Source organism: Bufo gargarizans, chromosome 1 (assembly GCF_014858855.1).
Source record: "Bufo gargarizans isolate SCDJY-AF-19 chromosome 1, ASM1485885v1, whole genome shotgun sequence".
Taxonomy (NCBI): domain Eukaryota; kingdom Metazoa; phylum Chordata; class Amphibia; order Anura; family Bufonidae; genus Bufo; species Bufo gargarizans.
Window position 1 is genome coordinate 220,429,974 of NC_058080.1, and position 23,711 is coordinate 220,453,684.

The following is a 23,711-nucleotide window of genomic DNA, read 5'->3' on the forward strand; positions in this document are numbered from 1 at the left end:
CAGGGACAGGTAGGGGCTTACCTGTGCCTCGCCAGACTTGTGAAAAAAGATGGCAGCCCGCATATGTTCGCGGGCGAACAATGCGAACTGGCCATCACTGCGTATCAGTACACAAGCTGGAAAAAAATCTATACCCAACAGGGTTTATTTATAATCCAGATACATTATAATGTGAGTTACATCAGTCATATATATATTTTGGTAATTTGGACAGTGCGGGAAGGCGTGTGTATCCCACCCAGATACCTTAGCTGGGTGAGATAACTAAAATACGGAAAGCTGCAGTGGTCTCAGCAAAGTATAGTTTGCTGAGACAGTTTTGTATACATTTTCTTCTGGGCTGGATTTTACTTGGATTGGCATATAGGTTTGGTAGTGGGATCTGCCAGTCCACACCCTTCCGGCACAGGTATTCACTTTCACCTGAGGTGATTGCAGGTGAGGCCTACTCTAATCAAGGAGGCATAAAACCAACCCTCTGTGTGTTAGTCAGGGGGAAGGAAAGGCTGAGGAGGCCTGAGAGGGAGAGAGAAAAGCTGAGGAAGCCTGAGTTTGGGGGGACCTAGCGACGCCTGTGGAGAGAGGATTGCACGGCCAGAGTCAGACAGACTTCTGGGCCACAATCCCCCAAAGGTACTGATGTTGTTGTAGTCACAGCCTGGAGGCTGCTGGACTGTTTGGGCTGAAAAAGCTGCATCTGATCACATGTGTAAACTGTGTTCTTTAGAGGTAAGTCAGGGAATGAATTATGTATTACGTAGTGCCTAGACGGGCAGGAGTTATTTTGGTTGCTGTATTGTGCTAAACTGCTAGAAAATAATGCATCGTTTGGACTTCAATCCGGTTGTCTGCGAGAAATCTGTTATTGAGACCCCCTGAGAGAGAGCGATCCCTTAATATACATACATATATATATATATATATATATATATATCTTATGCGTATTTCAGCTCCATTAAACTGTAAGTCAAAAGGAAATATACTATACACTCAAGTGTAGATCGAGCAAGCACAGTAAGGCTAAGTTCACACAAAGCTGATTTTATGCCTGCCCGGACTGTGTACATGCTGCAATTTCTATTTTTTACTGTCGATTCCTTCTTTCAGATTTCTTCTTGAAGAGTCCATAGTTGCCAACTGTCCTGAACATGCTGAGACTGTCACTTACTGCCAGAGACAGTCCAGATAATTCAGGCTGTTCCGGGCTGAAAATGGCCAGTGCCAATGCAAACCCCACCATACGTGGACATTCCCAGACAGGGCCAGAGCATTCCCGAGAAAGGGCTTAGATGCCCCTATTTTACCTACTAAAAAGTTGGTAAGTATGGAATTCCATTTTGAAATCTGTAGCATGTTTATCATTTTGTGGACTGTCTGCCGATTTGCCACAGATATTTTCCATTTAACTTAATAGAGTTCTAAAATCTGCAAGACAGAATGGTTTGCTTGAAGATATTTTGCAGAAGAAATCCGTGTCAGAATCCACACCTCCGTGTATAAGTCAGCATGAAGTCTTGTTACGGATTAAACTTGTAGATACCAAGATAATTTCATCCGCACAAAATCCGTGACATGTGAACTTAGACTTAAAGAGGTTGTCTCTTTTCAGTAAACACAAGCCAAATACTAATGTATTTTGATTGTCCATATTGCTTCCTTTATTGGCTCAGTTCATTTTCCCATCACATTCTACACTGCTCATATCCAGGTCGTGAAGGTCGTGCTTGCAGACTCTAAGAAAATGCACTAGCTTGTGTGCACTCCCACGGTCCCGTCCACCAGAGAGGTCGGCACTTTTTCCTATAGTGTATAAGCATGAACACCACTAATGGATTGTAGGATGGTCGTAACCCCTGGATACAAGTAGTGTATAATGTGATGGGAAAATGAATCCAGCCAGCAAAGGAGACAATATGGATAATAACAATACATTAGTAAGTGCCTTGTATTAACTTCCTCTACATGATAAATGCCACTTGCTGAAGTGAGACACCCCCTTTAATATCCTTTCATCTGACACCAGAAAGTTTCCAATAGCCCAATAATTGATTCATAACTTAAAATCTTGCTGGACAATTAGAAAGCCCATGGCCTTAAAAAAATAATAATGTAGAACTAAGTTCTACTGTGCACAGCATTTGAAGATAGTGGCTGTACTGTCAATCTTTGGAAAAATCTTTCTAGACTGATGAACTGCAAAGTTTATAAACTGAAGGGACACACACAAAATGAAGATCTAATGCTTGTCTGTAACCTAGCCATGCACAACTGATGGTGGTAAAAGTTCATTTTCCATTAAAAAAAAATTGTTCTTTGTTGCAAATATTTAGCAACTATTTTTTAAGATTTATTTCAGCCCACATAACAAAAACATCACAAGAGCACTAGAAAGGTGACCCATAAACTGCATGTTAAGGGTAAGGAATAGGGATTGGCATCAATGTCGTGACTACCATTTCACAAAATTCTGCTTGGGGATGCTATACAATGCCTATTATTTACATTATGGAGAATAATATGCCCACACAGTACATGAAGATGAATCTTAAAAGTCTCCACTGAATAACAACACAATCACTTGTTATTCAGGACCATCGGGCTGCTTTAGTGTTTGGTACCAAAAAGTCCATTAATCCCCTAACATTCATCCATTAAAGAGCCACAATGATAGTCTTGCCCTGTAAATGATGAGCCTGGATTTAGCCTTATGACCAAGCTTACATATGGATTTTAGAGCCTTGGTATTAAATGTATCTATCATGATTGGGCATACCAACTGGTAGATCATATAGGCATAATAAAGAATGGAGCTACAGTTACCATACCACAGGCTTACCCTATTCCCATGGGCTATATAAAAGCAGGGTACAGCCTCTAATATTAGGAAAGAAGGGAGGGGGAAACAGATTTTATTGTCATCCTTCTTTCCTAAATTGGATGAGGTGAGTCCGGAATCAAACTGGGGTCTCTAAGGCTCACCAGATGAAATAATCATCAATATAGTCTAATAGATTTTGATTCAAAGATATGGACTCTAGTGTCAAGTTGTTTGCCCCTAAGGCAGCCCCAAATATTTTTTCTATAACTATGACATCAGAGCCTAGGCCAACTGGAGGATCCTCTGGTACTCTGGTGGGCCTGTCCGACACTGGATTAGGCCTGAAAAAGCAGAAGTCTTCACCTCTACTTGAATAGTTGGATTAAGGTTTTTCTCTGTAGGCTACTAAATGCATATATGCTAATACTGATAGTAATTCCTAACTAAAAAATGTTTCTACTATCAGTTACTTTGAGTTAGCTTTGTACTTGGGAATGTTTTTAGCAGTAAGACGTTCTGGATATTGGTGCAGTGTATGCCAATGCTCTGCCTATCATTACATGTGAGAACACTAAAGCATCCTGATGTCAATTACTGGCATACAATGTGGAAACAATGCAATCACATATTGAACACAAAGGATCACCTGCTGTGGTCTCGGTCAAGACAAGGAGATATGCGGCTGCAACAGAACAGATTAGTCACCATGAGAAATAAAGGAGAGAGAGAGAGAGAGAGAAAGAAAGAGATAATGAACGGAGCAGAGGTTTATGAGAAATACTGTATCATTTATCATGGCAAGTGTATTGTACATTAGTGTATTGTCGGCTGAACCTGCTGAAAACGGCAGGTTCACCTAACAGTCTAATGTGTGTAGGGAGCTTCTGACTCTCATCATCCCCAAAGATGATGTCAGAGGAGAGAAGAATCGGGTGAGGTGAATATTTTTGCCCGATCCTTTTGTTCTTCAAGGAGACAAGCTGCTATCATTAGTGTCTGGCAGCGGTTTCCTCCCCTCTCCTCATTGAATACACATACATTTTCACTCAAGCCAAATGTGTAGGTATTTGTAGGAGCTGGTAAGAAGTTGGGAGAGATAACAGCATGTTCTAGGTATGGCATTTTTTCCCCATAGCGTTATCCCAAAGGCTTCTCTATAAGTCTTCAAAAGAGGCTGAAAAAAAACATTTAAAATTTTTTCCAAATAATAAAAGAAAGCCGTAAAAACTATGCGTGAAGAGAAAATCCTGTGTACTTTAGCCATATAGATGTACATTATGTTGAAGACAACAATTTGTGATTTCATGACAACACACAGCGCATTGCCCCAACAATATTTAATGTAAACTATTGTCCTAGAATCACATGTCCATCCATCCACATATACAGTACATCCAGAACTCTGCAATAAAGTCTTGAACAACTTTGGCCATCCACCTGCTGTGGACACTGGCATTTATTACTGCTAACGTGGCATGACCATCCACAGGATGATATACATTATCAGATTTTGGAATCTGAAAACAGGATTTTTGTGGTAATATACTAAATTTAGATAGCAGTTATGGCAGCTGTCTCTACCATACGAACATGTGGAGGTCTCAAAGAGGTCTCCACCACTTAATTATCGATAGTGGATAATCACGGATTAGGGGTGACTACTACTACCTCACACACATCAACACTGCGTGTTCCTCTGTGACTATTTGTTATGAGTTGCTGTATAATCCTCCATCCCTTCCAAATGCAGAATCAGGCTGATCGCTTGGGCGGTTTGCTTTTCACGTGTTTGTCCACCCATATAAAAAGGTCAGATCATGTAGCCCTGTCATAATTTGACTCAGCTGAAAGCCTTTATTTGTGACCTGATTATAAGGCCTCATTCACATGACCATATTTTCAGTTCAAGTCTGATCCTCATTTTTGAGGGCAGCAGAAAATGCAGAGAGCACACAGATGTCATCTGTGTGCTGTCCGCATCAGTGCTGCTGTAACGCCCCAGAGGAGCATTACCACTTTTACACCTCTACACTATCTCCAGAGCCTGCAAAATGTGTATTCCCAACTCAATGCAAATGTTATGTTTAAGTGTAATGTGCCTGGTTCACCAGCAATTGGCAGCATAAATGGCAGAGCTATTTTACCTAGAATGGAACCCTTCTTTCCATTCTAGCTCTCTCTCTAGAGAGGGAGGAGTTTAGTTATAGTTATACCCCCTGCCAAGGGAGGGTGTGCAGCAGTCCCTCGTCCCTGTTGGATGGGCCCTGCCAAAGCCAGCCAGAGTACCTTCAGCTCTGTTGGATCCAGAGGTAGAAACACTAAGGCCTCTTTCACAGGCCGGATAGGATGCGTGTGCGTTGTGGGAAAATGCACGATTTTTCAGCACGAGTGCAAAGTGTTTTAATGTGTTTTGCACACGCTTGAGAAAAATCGGCATGTTTGGTACCCAGACCCGAACCCGGACTTCTTCACAGAAGTTCGGGTTTGGGTTAGGTGTTGTGTAGATTTTATTATTTTCCCTTATAACATGGTAATAAGGGGGGGAAAAAAAGCATTCTTAATACAGAATGCTTAGTAAAATAGGGATGCAGGGGTTAAAAAAATGTAAAAATTTAACTCACCTCATCTACTTGTTCGCGCAGCCAGGCTTCTCTTCTGTCTTCTTTTTTGATGACCTGGAGGAAAATGACCTTTGGTGACGTCACTGCGCTCATCACATGGTCCATCACATAATCCATCACCATGGTGATGGACCATGTGATGAGCGCAGTGACATCACCAAAGGTCCTTTTCCTCCAGGTCATCAAAGAAGACGACAGAAGAGAAGCCGGGCTGCGCGAACAAGTAGATGAGGTAAGTTAAATTTTATATTTTTTTTAACCCCTCCATCCCTATTTTACTAAGCATTCTGTATAACCATGTTATAAGGGAAAATATTAATGATCGGGTCCCCATCCCTATCAACCATGCCTGAAAATCGCACCGCATCCGCACTTGCTGTCGGATGCTTGCGATTTTCATGCAGCCCCATTCACTTCTATGGGGCCTGCTTTGCGTGAAAAACGCACAATATAGAGCATGCTGCGATTTTCACGTAACGCACAAGTGATGCGTGAAAATCACTGCTCATGTGCACAGCCCCATAGAAATTAATGGGTCCGGATTCAGTGCGGGTGCAATGCGTTCACCTCACGCAATGCACCCGCGCGGAAAACTCGCCCGTGTGAAAGAGGCCTAAGCCTCAGGAAGACAGTCCCTGGACAAAGACAAAGCTAGAGACAGACCAGACTACAGAAAGTACTGCAGACAGAAAAGGAAAAGTTTCTTATCTAATCCTGTTAGTCACAGAGCCACAGAGCAACAGATGTAGCAGAGCCGAGTGTGTTTGCCTGCCAGAATTCATGCCAAAGCCTGCTGGTAACCAAGACAAAGCTTGCAAATCGTTTGGAAGAAAGTTTATTCAAGTAAAGCTGCTGTTCAACGTTATACAAAGTCTGGACTCTATTTCTTTCTCCATCCCTTTCATCAACTACCCCTTGATTTGCTTTGCACGACCATGTCTGGGATTCCAGCGTATCCAGGTAGGAGCACCTTGACACATGCTACACCATTAAGGGACATTTAGGCCACCCTACACCACTCTGGCATTCCTAGACTGGGTACCACCATATCACTAAAAGTTGCCCTGTACCCTTGTTGCTTCAATGCAACTGGCGTCACGACAAACACCTTTCTAATCTTAAAGGGATCCCATGGACGTTGACCCCCGTGCGCTGCACTGCCGTGCCGCAAATTAGAGAACAGTTTTGCAGACAATAATGGGCATTTTGACAATGGGGCCCGCGAAAAGTGTGGAATGCATTTTGTGAATCCACATTTTGCGGACCGCAAAATATAAAGGCCGGGATATGACTTCTAGAACATTCCAGGTCTCTTTTGCAAATACAGCTAGATTCTATGATGGCCATAAGGTGTCGCAGGAATACAGGACAGCAAAAGACATTGGGGTAGATTTATCACAACTGATGTAAAGTAGAACTGGCTTAGTTGTCCATAGCAAGCAATCAGATTCCACCTTTCATTGTTCACAGCCCCTTTTGGAGATGAAAGCTGGAATCTGATTGGTTGCTATGGACAACTAAGCCAGTTTTCCTTTACACTAGTTTTGATAAATCTCCCCCATTATGTGTCCATATGTCACCAGCATGTTATTTTTAAGTTTTAATCTAGAAATATAAAGAGGGGATGTGTGTTGCCTTGATTTCTGTATGAACCCAGAATAATATTCCAAGTTTGCAATAAAAGCGGTTCTGCCTTTAGTATATGGGCGATGTACATTGGAAAAGGGTACATTTTATCAAAAGCCTAGAAAAGTGTATATACTGAAACAGAAACAGAATACTGATGAGCTACCGTGGACTAAATGCCACATTTGAGCCTTGATGTAAAATAACTGAATGGAAGATGTCAATTCCACCATGAGTCATTCTCTGATGGTAACAGACATTCAGTGTCATCCTATATATAATTCCTTGAGATATTTATATACACCAAACGGCTTCACACAAGATGCGTTTTACTGATGCACACATAGGCGTCAGACTACCACAACTGTCCGATAATTGTGGTATATATCTGGTATATAGCACCTTTCCCTGTCACAATTACAGGCAATTAGATTCTGTATTTAGGTCTTTACTCACCCAGAATGGATGGGGCTGGAGGACAGCGCCACGTTATCCAGGTTGTCGTTCCCCCAGCTGAGACGATAGGAGTTCTGTTCTGTCTTTGTTAAGTATGAGACCTAAATGGAAGTAAATTGAATGTGAATTTTCACTGTAGCTCAAGACCAACAATGGCAGAATTCTACTCATCACTTATAATAGATGCGCTAAGGTTTATAGACAGTTTATCTTCCATGTGCTGTTCACTATAAAAACAGAGGGGGTCATTTACTATACTGAAATACGTCTAAGGCTACGCTTCCGTTACTGATAATACAACCGTCTGCATCCGTTATGAATGGACCTGGTTGTATTATCTTTAAAATAGCCAAGACGGATTTGTCTCTAAAATCATTGTAAGTAAATGGGCGACGGGTCCATTTTTTTTTGTGTCAGAGAAATTGGATCCATCACCATTGACTTACATTGTTAGTCATGACGGATCCGTCTTGCTCCGCATCCAAGGACGCAATCAGAAACGTTGACAATGAATGGGGACAAAACAGAAGCGTTTTTCCTGCTACTGAAATCCTATGACGGATCTCAATAGCGGAAAGGGAAAGAGCAGATGTGAAAGTAGCCTTAATTAGGCGCATTTCAGGCATAGATGGCGGTGCAAGGTCATGGTTAGGTGCGCCGCTATCTGTGGCCCCGCTCACGCCAAGTCTAAAATTGTGGGCATGGCATGAGAGAGGAAGGGGACAGGCCAGCAGGCACGTCTCATTTACCATTTTCTACGCCAGTTTCAGGCATAGAAAATGGTCTAAATGTAAGACACCTTCCGGTTGGATCAGATTCAACCACTCAAGTGTATAGGAGTAAAACAAATTGAATGTATGCGGAAGCCACCCGGGTGCTATCTGTTTTTCATGGACCACTTTTGCAGGTGGAAAATTGGAAACGGTTGTGTGAACAAAGCCTAGAGAAAACATCCCATATTCATATACTGCATAAAGTAGTTTTAACATTTCTCCACTTCCTCCATCGCCCATTATTTCAGAATGTAGTGACAAGCATATACAATATTTGGACTCCTGTAGGTCAGGGCACTTATGGAGGTCTCCGCTCTCATTTAGGCACATTCAACATCCTAAATTTAAAAATTGTTTATAGGCCCCATTTATATCACACCACTATTGCCCAGAAATAAGATGTCATAATCATGAAGGAAGCTTCCTCAAAGAATGCACTTTTTCCCCATAGACTTTTCAAAAAGGGATAGGGCGTGAAGCTGTTTAAAAAAGTGCAATATACCTCAGAGACTGGGTATATCTACAATACAATGCATAGTGCGGCAGGCATAAAGAAAGCTGTCCGAGTAGACCCTGTATGGCGCACAGCCATTTTACAGCTTTAATAGGGTACCCATAGGTCAGGATGTATGGGCCTTTACAAAAATTCTAGGGGAGAATAGCTAAATACACATGGCACCTGACAGAGACTTCTATGGTGGCACACAGAGTCCCCGTAGTTCCGTAGTACGTAGCTGTAAAGGACTATGCGTACCACCGTTCGGCCTCCATCCCATGTGCATAAGGCCAAAAAGGTGTAGGGACTGAATTTGGTGTATTTAGCGCTATGTAAATATACAGAACTCGACTTCATAGTGGAAAATAAAGAAAAGAAAATCACCTACCTGGTCATGGGGTATGATGACAGAGTCGTCTATGATGGCACTACCCCTTGGATACAAGTGTGGACTCATTGTGTGGGACCTGTCTGAACTGAAGGATCGCAGGCTGGTCGGTTGACACATACAAATCACCAGAAAAGTGAGGGTGAAATGGAAAAGGTGAATGGAAGAATTAGCGATTAGCACCTGATGCAGCTTCCAGGGGAAAAGTCAGCAAGACCACATTTTTCACATAAATAGTTTTATAAAATACCCTACTGCAGACCGCATCCATCTAAGGACCACTTCACGCCAGCGCTTCTCTTTACATTGTTTTGGCTAGCCTTTTATATGAATCCCCTGACAGATCCCATTCATGAGATTCACATGGATGCATCAGTTTATAACAATTCAGTCAAAATGCATTTCATACAGAATTCCTAAAAAGCATCATGTTGGGTCACTGTGCCCGGTCAAAGATGAATGGCATATTAAAAAATGACCCAAACCGTGTGATCTCGTCCCTAATATAATGTTTGCTTTGTGGTCTTTGTGACTGGTTTGTGTACTTCAATTGAAATACTATATAAAAAATGCAGTTTTTTAGGCCAGTTTCACACTTGCCTTTCCCGACAGGCTGTTCCAGCGGGGATCCGTGCTACCGCTAGTCCACCGTGCTGGTGGAAGTCTGCTGCCACATTCACTATAATGGGGGCAGGCAGGTGGTCCGGCCGCAGCACGGCAAACATGCTGAGAGGCGGCCAGACAAAAACAGCAGCGTGCGGTAGTTTTATTTAGTCATGAATGTACTGAATGGTGAGAAAAGAAATACAAAATATACTTCTGAAACCAAAGCCTTGGTTCCTTTTAATTCACAGGTAATGAGATATATCCCCTGGAAGATACTGCGGAATTATTGGAGAGCTGCATGACACAAACGCAAAGCAGATATAGCCTGGTACATAGAAATCACAGGCATCACACGCACATAGACAGACAATTATAAATAGCGCTCCTCGAAAAGTGGTAACAGGAATCTTATGTGGGGTTCAGACCCCAGCAGCTCAGATTCCTGCTGGTCCATGGACCATAGGCAGTCTGTGTGTCTCCAGGTGGAGAACCCCTCCGTAATATAGCATGTGAAGGAGCACGCCACAATAGGTTTTTTAATGGATTTAGCCAAAACATGGCATAAATGTACAAATACATAATATTAATAATATCAATATAAAATCAACAGTAGAATATAGTGCTACCAAAGGCCCTGAATCAAAGATCCATCCTACAGAGTGTTATAATATGTTCCTAAGGGCTCATGCACACGACCGTATGTATTTTGCGGTCCGCAAGAAAATGAACCCGCCAAAAATACGGATGACATCCGTGTGCACATTCCGTATTTAGCAGAAGAGGACAGCTGGCCCTTCATAGAACAGTACTATCCTTGTCCGTAATGCGGATAATAATAGGACATGTTCTATTTTTTTGCGGAACAGAAATACGGACATACGGAAATGGAATGCACACGGAGTACCTTCCATGTTTTTTGGCGGAACCATTCACTTCAAAGGCCAGCAAAAACCGGAACGGACACGGAAAGAAAATACGTTCGTGTGCATGAGCCCTAACTAGGAAAACAAGGAGTATAAATCTGTATAGTAAACGTACACTGTCTAAAAGCTTACTGTATAATAATGGCAGCATGACAGCGCTTAAGCCAGGCGGTATAGTAATACGCAGCATGCAAGCAATAAGTGATGGGTAAGTGAGGCAATGGTGGAGGGTTGGCACATGAAGAACATAGTGGGAACATGCAATGCTATACATACCTAGGCATGGTGCTGTGGGTAGCATCCATACAAATGAAAGGGAAGAAAAAATAAATAAATAAAAGAAAGGGACACGGTTATAGAGTGACAGGAAAGGGTTATATTAGTTAGAAATAAAAGGGTATATTATGAGTGTAGGAGAAACAATGTGGAGTAGTTAGTCATGTACCGGTGTATGTGTATACAATGTTTCATGTTAGTAATAATATCAGCTTTTACAAAGTGTGTATTTGACATATTTCACTCTATATCATCTGGGCACATATACTGTATATTCAGAAAATAACACTGCATGGGAAAAAATATTGTTTTCCCAATTCCCAAATAAAGTCTAATACTGTAAGTGATGTCCATTTATTGACAGGTGGAGGATGGGTACCTCTGTTTAAGAGTCAGAGACACAAATAGGCACACTGAAGGCCACGGAATTCTGTTGGCACCAAAAAACTTAGGCCTAGTTCACAGTTCAGTCATTTGGTCAGTGATTTTCATTCGTGCCAAAACCAGGTGTGAGTCCAGAACACAGAACAGGCCCAAATCTTTCCATTATATCTCTGTGTAGTCTCCAATCACTGGAGTGTGAACTAGGCCTTATAGAATGGCACCGGAAAAAAATATCTACCTAATTAAACTCCTGTACGGATGTCGGTACTGGTTTTCCGCTAATGACTGGAAACACTGAATATTTCCATTCGCCAACTTCAAGATCTTGGAAATTCCGTGTACTTCATACGCCAAGTATATTTTAAAAATTTAGCTTTATTTACATGAAACCAGAGAAACCATTTAATATGTTTTTTTTTGCCATAAATTCTCTAATCTTGTGAAGTCATACTTTTCTGGTTGTTTTTCACACAGCAGATGTGGTATTGTAAAGGTGTTGTAGGACCCGTGCTTTATAGTAAGGGCTCCTGCACGCGAACGCGTGCTGCTCGTTGCCGTATTGCGGACCGCATTTGCGGATCCGCAATACACGGGCACAGTTCCGTGTGCATTCCGCATCACAAATGCAGACCCATTCACTTCATTGGGTCCACAAATGCGGAATAGAATCACGGAACGGAATACTACGGAAGCACTACAGAGTGCTTCCGTGGGGTTCTGTTCCGCAAAAAGATAGAACTTGCTCTATCTTTTTGCGGAACGGACGAATGCAGACCCATTCAAGTTGAATTGGTCTGTATTCATCCCGGCGGGCGTACGGAGGTTGCCGTGCATTGGGGACCGCAAATTCACGGAACGGCCCACCTACGGCCATGTGAATGTGCCCTAAGTCAGATGGTTCTAGATGTCTTCCGTGAATCAATCTTGCAAGAAAAATCTACTTGCTACTTCACTTTGGTGAAGATGTGAACGTTATTTTTAGAAGCCACATGAAATTATTGAAATTTGTCTCCTTTGTGGGGATAATCACGGTTATCTTCTCTGAATTGGAAGCAGCAATTTTGCTAAACTAGAAACTAATTGTAGGAAAGCACCAGGAACGCACCATGCTGGGGAAGCAGAAATGAGCTCATCACCAAGCGAATGAGACTCTTCTAGATGTGTATGATGCACTTAGAGTGCCACAGTGACAACTCTCTCATGTCACCAGGTACAAGTCTGACATTACATTTATTCCTTCAACATAATACATGGGTTAAAGGTTCAGTTTGTTTTCAACCTGAATACTGTCTAAAGTAACAAGCAACTGAATACTTATAAGACGTAAACCAAATAACACGAAGTATGAAAGCTAGAGCAGAGCAAAATCTAGGTGCTGCCCATTGTAATCAGATATATCCGACCCTCCAGACCGCTGGAGGGAAGCCGATATATAGTGTTGAGTGAACTTGTGTTTTAAGTTCGGCATCCAAAGTTTGGGTTCCAGTTATCGAAAAATCCTGTGATGGATTCCGAATTCCATTATGTACTGTGGTAGCGAAATCCATAACGGGATTCTTCGATAACCCGAACCCGAACTTTGGACGCCGAACTTAAAACACAAGTTTGCTCAACACTACTAATAGAGTATCGGAACCCATACATTCTGAGGTGGACCGTTTTGTGTCCTGTGGAATTGATTTCGCCTCTGGACGTCTCCCTGATCTGGACACAAAGACGTTGCATGCAGCTTTTCTCTATCTGGGATGGGTCAAGCAAAAAGGGTGCAGTTACACATAGCAACCAATCAGATTGTGCAGGTTGGGAAATGGGATTCAACCTGACTTATTATGGAAAACTGCTACAAGGGTTGTCTGATCCAGCTGCATGGGCTATGGATGGATGGATGGATAGATAGATATGAGATAGATAGATAGATAGATAGATAATAGATAGATATGACATGGATAGATGATAGATAGATAGATAGATAGATAGATAGATAGATAGATAGATATGAGATACATAGATAGATAGATAGATAGATAGATAGATAGATAGATAGATAGATAGATATGAGATAGATAGATATGAGATAGATAGATATGAGATAGATAGATATGAGATAGATAGTATAGAGAGATAGATAGATAGATATGAGATACATAGACAGATAGATAGGAGATAGATAGATAAATAGATAGATAAATAGATAGATAAATAGATAGGAGATAGATAGTATAAAGAAAAAGCAGCAGCACAGTCAATATGAAGAGAATGGGTGCAAACCCTCATGGGCCCCAGGAAGGGGGTCCATTCTTTGATTCAAGTAGCAAATAAATGAGGCAGTACTGCAAAATCAGGTTGGCAAATGCTTCCTTGTGCTGGGCTGAAACGTTGCATGGGGAATAAAGAAGGTCCAAGACTCTGTTGACCGGATTTTCGAGTGCTGCCTAATTATTTGCTAGATAGATGATACATAGATGGACGGTGACATGAAACGTGAACATAAGCAAACTACATCATTTGTTTTAACTACTGGCTCAGAAACGGAGACCTTCTCCTGGCACGTGACCAGTGTTAATGGACCAGGTAGGAAAAAAGGCTTCTTAAAAAGACAAGATGTAACTGAATAATGTAAACACCATAATAGTCACTTTTTCCTATTAGTACCCTGGCGACGTTAGCATACCTGTCTGAGCGTCCACCTTCTAAGCTGTACCTCAGGTAGGTCATTCCATCCAGAAAGTGACTGCTTGGCAGTGAATCATCTCCTAGCTCCTTCAAATCTTCAGGTCGCAGGTACTCTCCTCCATCTCCAGTCATTGTGTCATCTCCTTGTACAAGTCAGTATAGAAGCTTTAAACATGTCTCATATCGCACACAAATGACATACTAATTACGATAAAGCATTATGATTAAACTAGCAATGAAAACACGACATACTTTAAAAGAGACATGCAAGAAAACTGGAAACTTCAAAAGACTCTATATCTTAGGTCTATAGCCAGATGTGGTTACTTGAAGTTGGAGGCTATACCACTGACAGAGTCTCATGACCAAAATGACTGATTTCTGTCACTTGCAATGTGGTTATGGACACCTTCTATGGATCTAACTCATCAATCTATTGATGCCCCCCATACACACACAAGAAGAGGACCACATATATCACATTGGAGATGCACAATTAGTCTCCAGGAAGAAGTAGAAATTGCAATTCCATAGAATATTAGTACAGTTAGTTAATGAAGCTTCACGCCCCCTGCTGGTTAGAAGTAGCACTACATTTTTCTGTTTCTACTAGTTACTAGGGCATAGCAGAAGGGGCCAGACAGCCTACAGGAGCGACATGGACTTTCAATATCTGTGTTTAGGATAAAACTAGTAGGAGAACAGAAAACAAAGACGTATTGTTTCTAACTTTACCGTATATGTAGCATGTCCGGCAGCCATTTTTAGATAATACTTTACACTGGCACTTTATTTGCTTGACCACATTGTTATTTTTCAAGCCGCTGTACATGCACCGAGAACACGGTTCTAACATGGACAATCAATACCACTGCAAGTCACACTAGATCCACAACATTCTCCAATGATACCTTGTATACTCAGAAGTTCTTCATCAGACAAGAGGTCACCAGAAAATAATTTAAAAGCTGCATAAAGCACATTTTAGTTTGTAAAGGGAATGAAGAAGGTTTCCTGCTGGCATCTAGGAAACAAGCATGTCCTACATGACAGACGTGTACTTGAGTGCTTTCAGCCGCAAATACCAATATAGAAATTGTATATGCTCCAGTATGGCCCTAAAATAAAGCATTCTTCTATATGGATGGCCACGTAGAGGAATAGTATTATCACTAGCAGTTCTTCCTTGTGCTTTATATACTATAGCACTACCCAGAAGAGACACCATGGCCTAACTGCAGACGGTGACCTCCCAATATGTACACAAGTGACCCAAACTTTCATTCTCCCTGTCTTCTTACAATACTCACATTGTAGCCGTATCCTATTAATCAAGGTTATCAGAGTCTCCAAAACCACAGTGAGGTGAGAACTGTGTCTACAGATGTAGTAGAGTTAACACACTTGCTTTATGAGACGTTATCTAAACTAAATGCTTTAAGCAAACACCTTCAATTGCTTTTCAATGGCTTTTGTTGCAAGATAACGCAATGAGTTAAGAAATTACAGTTAAGAGTTTGTGTGTTAACCCTGCTACATCTGTATAACATTCAGATTTGCTTCTGTAAAAACTGTCCCTTTAACTGCTGATAACAATGTGTTTAGTCAATTTAACTCTCAATCCCAAGGCAATTAAAAACATGGCGCTCACCATACGGGTAAGACATGCCATTCACCATACAGTTAAATCCTCTTTGTAGCACTTGCAGGTAAGGAGGTGGAAACCAAGGCTATTTCCAACCTCCTATGTACCTGCAAGCACAATAAAGAGGATTTTAACCATATGGTGAGCGCCATGTTTTTAATTGCCTTAGGACTGAGTTAAATTGACTAAACACATTACAAAATATCTTACAGGCTGAATTTACCAGTAAGCCAGTCCTTGGATCATTAGTGGTTGTTATCAGCAGTTAAAGGGACAGTTTTTACAGATGTAAATTGACTAAACATGTTACAACATATCTTACAGACTGAATTTAGAAAAAGGGACCTCAAAGATTCGAAAGCTTTCCTTATAACATCATTTTTTTTAGTTCAGCCATTAACAGGTACCAAATGACAATATTTTATATTGTTTCTCTTTTGGAGAACATCAAGACTTCCAATTTCCTTGGGACTGGGAGTTATATTTCTGTCATAGAGAACTACCCACGATCGGTTCAAGTTGGTTCCTAGCCAGCGGTGGTATGCAGACAATGCATGAAGCCTCAGTAGTGCAGCCTCTATCGGTCTTGGATTCAGTCAATTTCAAGTAATCATTAATAATGTACTTGTACACTATATGCCTCTTCACATTTTATACCCTGAAGATGATATTACCAACAAATTACACATACTAAAGCAGGGATTCTTAACCTGTGGCTCTCCAGCTGTTGCAAAACTACAACTCCCAGTATGCCTGGACAGCCTACAGCTATTAGGGCATGCTGGGAGTTGTAGTTTTGCAACAGCAGGAGAGCCACAGGTTAAGTACCCCGGTACTAAAGTACAGCCTAAATACTTCTATTAACAGCCTCCTCTGAGGTGTCTTCTACCTAAGGGCTCATGCACACGGCCGTTGTTGTTTTGCGGTCCGTTTTTCACTGAACCGTTGTTCCGTAATTGAGGTTTTTGGATTCAAGTCCTCTTCCGTTCTGTTATTCCACAAAACATCTCCGTATGGTTTCCGTATGCGATCCGTTTTTTGCGGATTGGAAACGGAAACAGTAACTTATTAATCACCAAACACATGAGCAATATGAGCTGGGCATAGCATTTCTACAGTATGGATCTGCAAAATACGGATTAAATACGGATGACATACGGATGTGTTCCGTATATATTTTGCGGACCCATTGACTTGAATGGTGCCTCGGACCGTGATTTGCGGACAATAAGAGGACATGCACTACTTTTTTGCGGATAGGAAATACGGAAACGGAATGCACACGGAGTACGTTCCGTTGTTTTTGAAGACGCATTGAAGTGAATGGTTCCGCATATGGTCCGCAAAACGGAAGCAGAAATGAAAATACGTTCGTGTGCATGAGCCCTAAGGCTGTGTTCATATCACGTTTTTGTCCCACATCTAATGTCTGGGCATGATGTATACGTTACACGGATGCCTCCGACAGATGCCTCCACCATAGGGTTCCATTGCAAAAAAAATGAATCTGCTAACATATACATTTTTTTGCTCTGCAGGAGGGAAAATCATAGTGTACTGCACTTTGCATCCTTTTTTGCCCTAACGTATATGTTAAACATGGGGCAAAAACATGATGTGAACAGCCCCCAAGCTCGACCACACTAGCAATCTGTTTTCCACAGTTCTGACTCACCTTCCTCATCGGAGACATCCAGGACTTCGGTCATAGTCTCCGGCACATTCAGCTTGTGCTTCTCGGTCACAGTCTGCGCACAAAAGACCAATATCAGTAACCAGCAAGAGAATTGTATTATTCTACGGCATCCAATAATAGGGTGAATCATCCCATAATGCATTACAGTGGTCGGCAGGAAACACACCCAGGTCTGAACAGACACCATGACTTGGCCCTCTCTCCATTAGATATCCTGATAGCAGAAGGTCTGAATATTCATGGCATAATACCACAAGCTTAACTATGGTTACATATTTACTTCAAAACTAGAATTATTACAATACCATACATACATTAAAAGGGTTGCCTGTAGTGAGAAGAACATGGCGGCTTGCTTCTAAAAAACTGCATCACATCTGTCCACAGGTTGTGTGTGGTATGGCAGCTCAGCCCTATTCAATTCAATGGAGCCAAGCTGTAATACCAGACACAACCCGTGGACAGGGGTGGCGCTGTTTCTGAAAGAAAGGAGCCATGTTTTTCTAATCTTAGACACAGATTTGCTAATTATAGGTAAACATTAGGGGATGCATTAACTATATTACAGTCTTTTTAAAGGGAATGTGTCACCGCCATCATGCCCTAATATAAGTATAGTAATACATGTAAAGAACACCTATAGCTGACTCCAGATCAGTAATTTGTATGTCAATACTCATCGCCATTCCCCTGCTATGCTCCCGTAAACCAGTCATGGAAGCATTGATAGGACTCCTGTGCACGCGCACATAATAGGGAGGACTACAGGAGAAGTTCTCTCTATGCATTCCAGGGCTGGATGGTGGGCACCTAGCAGGGTAATGGAGGGGAGTATCAACATGCAAATTACTGATCTGAGAAGAGGGAAAACTACAAAGCAATCATAAAAAGTAAGGGGCAGGGGCATAAGTATAAAGGGTGCAGAGGCTGCAGTTGATGGAAGCCACGACACAGATGTGACATGAGCCTTATATGTGTAAAACCTGTGCATTCAGTGAACTTATGGTTGTAGGGGTACAACCACACGGTCAGGTTTCAGCACGCAGTTTTGGAAGTGTGACAGAGTGTCTAAGGAAGTGGTGGATGGGGTGTATATTTGTCCTCACTTCGATGTTCTACTAAAAGCAACCAGGGTATGTGAATGACAGAGATCCGTGCAGTTGTCTCTGTATTCGGGTTTGTTGAGAACCCACTTTCAGGGCCTGTGTTACTGGAGAGGGGAGAGAAGGGTGGGCACCCACTCCACCCGGACAGTCCGGTATTGGGCTGTCCGTATTAATTAGTCCACAGGTGTGCTGGCCTTATTTAAGGTCACTCCTCGCTCTCAGCCTGGGAACAGGTCATCTACTTGGAGCCTGTAAGAACACATCAAGTGGTATGGTTTGGTGCCTGGTATTAGGCCGGCACTGGGTCAGTGGGCTTATCCTGCTGTATAGTTAGAGCTGGACAGGCAGAGGATTTTTGTTTGTTATATTTTATTTTATGTCCTGTACCACAAACTGACAATAAAACTGGCCAGTTGAACGAAATTCCCACTTTTTGGACTGAAATTTCTATGGTGTGCCTGCTAAAGTGTGCCCGTCTACCCAGGAGACGACAGCCCCGCTACCTAATCCCTTACAGAAGCCAAAACCAAGAGTGAATAAAAAAGAGAGGAAACATCATATTTGACTTTTATATTTTCTCCCCTTTTATCTACTCCTGATTTTGGCTTTAAAAGCTGCATGCAGAAACCTGACCATGTGGTTGTACCCTAAATGTAAATTAGCTCTCCTCCAGAAAGAAGAAACTGTCACTGTAGGTGGCAATACAGATAGTTTTCCTTCTTCTGGTAAAGAGCTAATTCACTTACTTTTCGCAGGGATCAGCAACCTTCGAGACTCCAGCTGTTGTGAGAGTCCAGAGAAGAGCAGAGGAAGTATGCATGCTGGGAGTTGTAGTTTCACAACAGCTGGAGTGCCGGAGGTTGCCTACCCCTGCTCTATCACATAACTTACACACTCTCTCGAATGCCAATATCAGACATAACTATCCAGAATGCACAGCTCAGCGCTGTTATCCTGGACTCCACAGCAGAAGTTCCGCATGTGTCAGTGGCAAAACCACCACTTAGGGCTCATGCACACGTTCGTTGCCCGGCCATGGCCATATTGCGGTCCGCAAACAGCGGGTCCGGAATACACGGGCACCGGCCGTGTGCACATCACGGATGCGGACCCATTCACTTGAATGGGTCCGTAATTCGGGAGATGCAGTGCGGTGCGGAACAGAAGCACGGATCAGAAGCCTACGGAAGCACTTCGGAGTGCTTCCGTGGTGTTTCTGTTTGTGCCTCAGCACCGCAAAAAAATAGAACATGTTCTATTTTTTTACGGTGCAGACTGATCACGGACGCATTCAAGCTGAATGGGTCTCAATCCGTCCTGGCCGCCGCACGGATGTTGCCAGTGCATAGGGGACCGCAAATTGCAGTCCCCAATGCACAGTACGGCCGCACAACGGCCGTGTGCTTGAGCCCTTAGTCCGCTCTCACACAGTCAGTGGTTGGTCACAGTTGGATCAGCGATTGTGAGCCAAAATGGGTGAGCCAGGTGTGGGTCAAAAACGTAGAACAGGTGCAGGTCTTTCAATTATACATTATGTTTGTGTAGCCTCCGCTCCTGGTTTTGGCTCACAATTAGGGATGAGCGAACTTCATATTTTGAAGTTCGAGTTCGTGTTGTGGTATATGCTGAATTGCATTATGGATTCCATTACCACAGACCATAACGCAATTCCATGATGGAATGCATTCCGTTATTCATTCCGTCATAATAGAAGTCTATGGCCTGCATAACAGATCCGTCCCGTTTCCGTTATGCAGGAGAGGACTCCAGCATAACGAAAACAGGACGGACCCGTTATGCTGGCCAGAGACTTCTATTAAGACGGAATGAATAATGGAATGCATTCCATCATGGAATTGCGTTATGGTCCGTGGTAACAGAATCCACGCAATTCAGCATATACCACAACACGAACTTCAAAATATGAAGTTCGCTCATCCCTAATCACAAACACTGATGGAAATCACTGATCCAAACACTGACGGTGTGAAAGCGGCCTTGCTTTGTCTCCCATCACATATATGTATTTATATACATGTTCCCATTTTCAGGAAGCTGCATGGGTTTCCTTGGGGTGCTAAGGAGTTAAAATGTGTTTGTGTCTTTTTAACAAATCAGTGACAGATTTTCATAGACAAAGATAGCACAGATATAACAGCAGGCAGGTGGGCAGCAGTGAAGTGTAGGGGAGGGGAGGTGGGGATTCATACATATAGTACTGATTAGGCAAGAACCTCATCTCGTTGCCTGTATGGGGGCCAGGCATGCCTGGAGAGCGGCAGGAATGTTTCAGACTTGGGAAAGAGTTTTTTGGCACTCGACTCCAACCACTTCTGTAAAGCAGCACTACTGAGCTTCCGACAACCATATCATTATGCAGATTCTGTGCCAATGGATTCTTTGAAGGCATTTTAAAAAGGGGCAACTTGCCGACTTCTTTACATTACACATCTCTCATATTCTTCACTTAAAAAATCTTTCTGAGTTTATAAAGTATTTAGTCTACAAATATATTGCATCATGTGATAAAGGCGGAAGGGGCGGTCGCCGCTGGTGTGGAGCTCATCACCGTGATGTACTATATACTCTTGGTGGCACATCAGTACATGTCTGTAATGTATGATTACCGTGATGGCTAGAAAGAAGAAACCTCCTGTATATCGCCACTCACTGAGCGTAAATACCGAAGATTGGTTGTCTATAACCAAAATACCTACATTTGGGCATAGATGAGACAACTGCTCGCACCCAACCAGGGTTATGGTATACACTGTCAGGACATCGAAGGGGCTTCCAGGATTAGAAAAACATGGTTGCAAAAAAACTGCCACAGGTTGCAAGTGGTATTGCAGATCATCCCTATTCATTTCCCACAATTAGGGCTCATGCACACGACCGCTTCCGATCCGTGCCTCCGTTCCTCATCTCCCGGATCGCGGAGCCATTCACTTGGATTCGTGATCCGGTTTGCACACGGCCGGTGCCCGTGTATTTCGGACAGCCGTATGTGGGCCGCAATACGGCAACAGCCGGCACACGTTCATGGGCATGAGCCCTTAACCCGTAGATGAGAGGATGGCACTGTTTTAGTAGGAAGCAGCCATGTTTTTCTAACCCTAGCCAGTCCCTTTAATGATTTAAAGATCCTACACTAAAAGATAACTGCAATGATTGAAATCATTTTTCCGCATGGAAAATTGTTCACGTTACTGCAAATATCATTCATATACATCCCCTGTATTTATCGCATTATTGCTATGTGATGTTACTGTATGACAGCATTCCCCAGCCTGTGCCCCCAGAGCTGATGCAAAACTATAACTCTCAGCATGTCCTGACAGCCACAGGCTCTCAGGTTATGCTGGGAGCTGTAGTTTTGCAACTGCTGAAGAGCCACAGTTTGGAGACCACATAAACCAAACATAAGGGCTCATGCACATGAACGCATTTTCTTTCCGCGTCTATTCCATTTTTTATGCAGACTGAATGCGGAACCATTTATTTCAATGGGTCCGCAAAAAAAACTGAAATTACTTTGTGTGGATTCTGCTTGCGTATGTCAGTTCCACAAAGACATAGAACATGTCCTATTATCGTCCGCATTACGGACAGGAATAGGGCTGTTCTATTAGGGGGCAGCTGTTCTGTTCCGCAAAACATGGAATGCACGTGGATGTCATCCGTATTTATTTGCGGATCCGTGTTTTGCGGACTGCAAAATAGATACGGTTATGTGCATGAGGTCTTAGTGAAGACCCCGTAGTTATTTTTCTTAGTGTATGCATGACTCCCGTAACTGTCCAGTGCTGCACAATCCATCAGGAAGAGAGATTTGAGATACTGAGCGCACCAACCAATCTGCAATTATGACACAAAGGGATGAATCATGTGTAGATGTGGCACGCTGCTAACTATCAGAGGCTTTGTAATGTATTGCTGCTGATGCTATAGGGCTGTCAGTTTCAGATCTGGAGAAATTTAACCCATGAAGATGCAACATGGGAAGCGAATTGTGCAAATCTAAAAGAGGCGGCTGAACCCACTGGCTTTGGGTATTTAGAATCGACTAAAGTTTATTCAAAGTAATACTACAATATGTGCTCTAAGAAGATCATTGAACATTATAGAAAAAAAATGTCCAAAGCAGAGTGTGTCCTTTAACATGTATATCCTGCGCCACAGCCCTGCTCATTGTGATATCCCCTTGTGTTACCTGTGCTTTACATAGGACTGCACAAGCCACCAAGCTATCATGACCCACTACACACACAATGCAGCCCAAAGAGTTAAACCGCAAATTCAGCCCTGCTACATCTGTAATTTCATGAAGCATTCCAGGAGGACAATGATACCAACACATTTATAAAGCACAGGTCCTGATTGTCCTCGCATTACAAGATGAATACTCACAGTGGTTGTGGTGACTATCTCCTCTGTGACAACCTTCAGCGTATCCACCACCGAGATGTATCCCAGTCGCCTGGCAATCGCGAGGGCAGTGTTGCCATTCTGCAGGGGAAGATGAAATGGTGGAGAGGGCGATAAACTGGGAGCCAATGAGATCACACACAGTACAGGGAGTGAGCCAGGCTTTCCATCCAAAACAAGGCGCCGAACCCAGGAAAAAGCTCTACGGCAATGTGTGGTTCACTTCAGAAGTCTTTCTAATCCCTATAGCAACACAACACACTGACATCTGCCAGCTCCTCTGCAGAAAAATGTGCTGTCTGCTTTAAGGCTGTCACGCACCAGCAGAAATTGGCCTTAAATACAAGCTACTTAAGATGCCTTCAAATGCAGGCTTAGATGTTGAGATTCCTTCGAAACCTCGTACATGCAGAAATGATCCTATTTAGAGGAATACTTCAATAGTGACTTATTTTGTGCTCCAGCGTCCACTTCAGCAGACCGGATACATCGGAACTGACGAAATAAAAACCTGCATAAACCACATCTGACAGTCATTTAGGAGAAGCACAAGTCATTTCCAGAGAGGAAAGTTTTAGTCGGCTTTCTAAATTAAGAGGACTATAAGTCAGTAAAACATCAGTGAGGAACACCTTGCCCTAAAGCACATGTAAACTATATAGTATAAGACCTATAATTGTATTAAAGCTGTGAACCCCTCCTATAAAGAATTCTTTCCATTGATACTGTATTAGTTATTTGCCTTTTAAAGGGAACCTGTCACCCCGAAAATGCAGTGTAATCTGCAGGCAGCATG

The 23,711-nt window shown here is 42.5% G+C and overlaps 1 protein-coding gene across 50 annotated transcripts in view; it reads right to left on the reverse strand.

The window, feature by feature from the left end:
- Positions 1-23,711, reverse strand: part of ANK2 (ankyrin 2) — a 524,175-nt gene that overhangs the window by 68,785 nt on the left and 431,679 nt on the right. For 10 of the 50 annotated variants that reach the window (XM_044301490.1, XM_044301465.1, XM_044301421.1 and 7 more), the window contains 8 exons: positions 22,898-22,996; positions 17,361-17,433; positions 14,952-15,008; positions 14,039-14,183; positions 10,984-10,995; positions 9,179-9,281; positions 7,522-7,622; positions 3,465-3,500 (listed from right to left, as the gene is read on the reverse strand). In XM_044301490.1, coding sequence (XP_044157425.1) covers positions 3,465-3,500; positions 7,522-7,622; positions 9,179-9,281; positions 10,984-10,995; positions 14,039-14,183; positions 14,952-15,008; positions 17,361-17,433; positions 22,898-22,996 — 626 coding nt within the window. The remainder of the gene's footprint in view (positions 1-3,464; positions 3,501-7,521; positions 7,623-9,178; positions 9,282-10,983; positions 10,996-14,038; positions 14,184-14,951; positions 15,009-17,360; positions 17,434-22,897; positions 22,997-23,711) is intronic. The other 40 variants (XM_044301541.1, XM_044301667.1, XM_044301622.1 and 37 more) reach the window with 12 other exon arrangements.